This window comes from Meleagris gallopavo, chromosome 8, assembly GCF_000146605.3.
Source record: "Meleagris gallopavo isolate NT-WF06-2002-E0010 breed Aviagen turkey brand Nicholas breeding stock chromosome 8, Turkey_5.1, whole genome shotgun sequence".
Lineage (NCBI taxonomy): Eukaryota > Metazoa > Chordata > Aves > Galliformes > Phasianidae > Meleagris > Meleagris gallopavo.
Window position 1 is genome coordinate 13,025,582 of NC_015018.2, and position 3,553 is coordinate 13,029,134.

A 3,553-nucleotide genomic window follows, 5' to 3' on the forward strand; every position below is an offset into this window, starting at 1 on the left:
AAAAAAAAAAAAAAAAGAAGATGAGTATGGAAAAAGCATACAAGCTAATGAAAAATGAAATAATTCAGAAAGCATCAGTCAGTTATGGGTGGAAATGCAATGTTCAGCAGACAATGGTAGTTGACATTACCCTATTTAATTCATTGAGTCTGTGTGGATGTATTCCAGGACATCAGAATGTTTGCATGTGTTTAATTGCTGATGTATACAGAAAGGAAAATTGAGAAAGTAAGAGTAGTGAGAGGAATGTCTGATAAATTCCAAAGTATGGTCTTTTTCTTTTTTTCCTCCCCAGTAATTCCATCAAGCTAGTGAATCTGTGCTCTATATTTATCAGCACATGGCTGACAGCAGCTGGGTTCATACATTTGGTAAGTGTATTTGTAAATATTTCTTTGGCTTTCTTTCACAACTGCCTTATTATCTGAAATTGCATTATTCTGAATGATCCCTTAGTACATTTAATAATCAAAATAAAAATGAAAAAAAAATCGCAGTTTCTTCAATTTTCAGCTTTTACTCAAATGTTATGTTATAAGTAATACTAATCTATGTATATTTAGTTTCAGCAATAGATAAACGTGTACTATTATAACTTCCTGAATGATTATAGTTAACCAGTAGGTGGCAATGTTTCCTAAATAACTACTCGAAGTTCTTCCCGGAATGGGATGTCAGAGTATGAAATGAGAGTGAGGTCCTGGGAAATCAATGGTTGTGCTAGAGAAGAACGCCATTCTGTATTTCCACAAGATGCAGTGGGATTGCTGTCGTTTAGGATAGCATTGCTTCTACTTTTCTCTTAGATTTCTAATGTTTGATTTTTCTATTCATCACTCATAGTATATGTTTTTGTCATATTTGTTAATCTGCACTTAAAAATACCTGAGAAGTACAAGATGCTTCATATAGAATTACAAATCATTTCATAAATATTAATATACTTGTTTATGAAAGGTATGTGTCAATTGCATGTTTTCAAATTTAGAAACAATAGCTTTTGCTAAGTTATTTGATAAATATAATTAAATATGACAAAATATTTGCCCTTTAAGGACATTTTATGATTAATTTAGAATCAGGAAAATTTCAGGGTGGTAATAAGTTAGGATGATAGTAATATTATGATTTGGTGATATTGGCGTTAATCCAGACTGAAGAATTTGGTTGACTTCACTTAAATTACCTTGCGCTACATTTGTTTACATAAGATACAATTCCGAATGCTTGTCCTCTAATTATACCAGAAATCATTTAGGGTGAAATGGACTAGTTGAGTTGGAAGGAACACACAGAGACTGAGCTCCTGACTAGTTCAGGGCTAACCAAACTTTGAAACATATTACTAAAGTTGTTATCCAATGATACCTCTTGAGTGCTGGGGCATCAAACATCTAGCTAGGAAGCTGGATTCAGTGTTTGACCTCCCTCAGTGTAAACAATTCTGTCCTTGCATGTAGCCTGAACTTGCCTCGGCACCTAGCTATGTGCCATTTCCACGTCTCATCACTGGTTACCAGTGTGAAGAGGTCAGTGTTTAATTTTCAGTCTTAGGAAGATGAACTGAGGTTTTGGGTGGTATTTTTTGTGATATAGTTCTCATTTAACAGTAACGCATTCCTTTGGGCCACTGCAGCTTTCAAAACAAAAAACATAAAATTTATCGTTTTAAAAATTACATTGGATGCAAGGAGGTTGTCTCTTTTTTTTTTTTCTGCTGTAGGAATTCTCAAACTTTAGATTTCCTAGTGTGGAACAAAACTTAATAGCTAATTTCCACAAGATGCAGTGGGATTGCTGTCGTTTAGGATAGCATTGCTTCTGCTTTTCTCTTAGATTTCTAATGTTTGATTTTTCTATTCATCACTCATTATGCATACAGGATATACTCGTATACTCCTTTCCCACTGTTAAATTTATAACTTCCATCACTTTTCCAAGTCATTGATAAGTCACTAATGTCATAAATAGCTACATAATGTTATATAACAAAAATAGTAAGCGGAATAATTGCATTAGCAGTAATATCTGAAAAAATATCTGGACAAACTGATATCAAATAAGCCCCCATCTTCTTTTTTAATAATGTATATTGTTTAGTAGTGAATGGACAAACTTTTTTCCATAAACAGTTGCAATGGCAATTCTATGTGTATTGGCAAGAGAATGGTAAGTCTATAATCCTAGGTCCTCTGTATTTTCAAAACAAGTCACAGAACAGAATCCAGAGTTTGTATTACCTGCTTATAAAATATGTGTATTTTTGTATCAGTAGAGATAGCTTATGGTACTTTTAATTTATTCATTATGTATTTCCTTTCTCATTTTAGGTGGAGAACTCAGGGGATCCTTGGGAAAATTTCCAAAATAATCAACAGTTAACGTATTGGGAATGTGTTTATTTACTGATGGTTACAATGTCCACTGTTGGTTATGGAGATGTTTATGCAAAAACAACCCTTGGTCGCCTTTTCATGGTCTTCTTCATCCTTGGGGGATTGGTAAAAAAAATATATTACTGTTCTTCATTTTTATGAATTTCTTCTAATTCTTATTCTGCATATCTCAATCTCAGTGCTATAATTGAAGAAATAATAATATTTAACTTATTTAATAAAATTAATTCTAAAATTCTTAAATAAGTTTAATACACTATATTTTTTCTAAAGATAAATATTTTGATATGGTTTGTCAGTCATAGGAGTCAGAATTTCTATAAACCATTGAAATAAGTAATGCATGTGAATACATGAAGTGCCTTAGCATTTCTACTTATAAACTTAGTCCTAGTATTTTACTTTTCGGTGACTGAATGTAGGGCATATTTTTAAGGATAATATTGATACTTAAAGGCACTTTGCGGTTTCAGAAGTCCTACCCACCCTTCTGTGTTCCTTCCCAGAATTCCAACAAACACTGTGGCTCTGGACTGCCTTAAAGAGCAGCTTGCCTGACCCTGATGATGGCAAACCACATTCTCTTTAATTTCAAACATCCTTTCATGTAACGTAGCTCAATTTTAATTCAGTTTATCACATGAAGCATGGCCATACCCAGTACCATTTTATATCAGCAAATTCTGGTGTTCTTTGTCCTATACGTACAAAGCACCAAAGTTGCTAGTTGTCTTCTGTCAGCTTTTCTATTATTTATCACTATTAGTAATTCTATGGAACCTGTTGCAATGTTTTTTCTAAAGCAGCAAGGTTTATTGCATTATTCAGACAGTGCAAGGTAAGTGCTGTACAGAAAATTAATGATATATATTAATTCACATACATACGTATCCTTTTTGTTACTTTACTCTCATATTGATTTCACATATACATACACCTTATAGAGGTGATATGTATAAATTGATGTTATGAATACCATATATGTCAGACACACAGGTACATATATATATGTGTGCATTTCCATCTATGTTTATTGACAAATAAGGACAGAGGTCATGCCAACTGGCAGTAGCTCTTCGAAGTATCCAGCCACAAGGAAGATGTTTGTTGGACAAAACATGGCAGAATAATTTTTATTTTCTCTTTAAAATCCTTTT

General features: G+C 32.9%; 1 protein-coding gene across 13 annotated transcripts in view; it reads left to right on the forward strand.

The window, feature by feature from the left end:
- Positions 1 to 3,553, forward strand: part of KCNMA1 (potassium calcium-activated channel subfamily M alpha 1) — a 445,366-nt gene that overhangs the window by 293,481 nt on the left and 148,332 nt on the right. For all 13 annotated transcript variants that reach the window (XM_019617570.2, XM_019617571.2, XM_019617572.2 and 10 more), the window contains 2 exons: positions 296 to 371; positions 2,331 to 2,501. In XM_019617570.2, the coding sequence (XP_019473115.1) occupies positions 296 to 371; positions 2,331 to 2,501 (247 nt within the window). The remainder of the gene's footprint in view (positions 1 to 295; positions 372 to 2,330; positions 2,502 to 3,553) is intronic.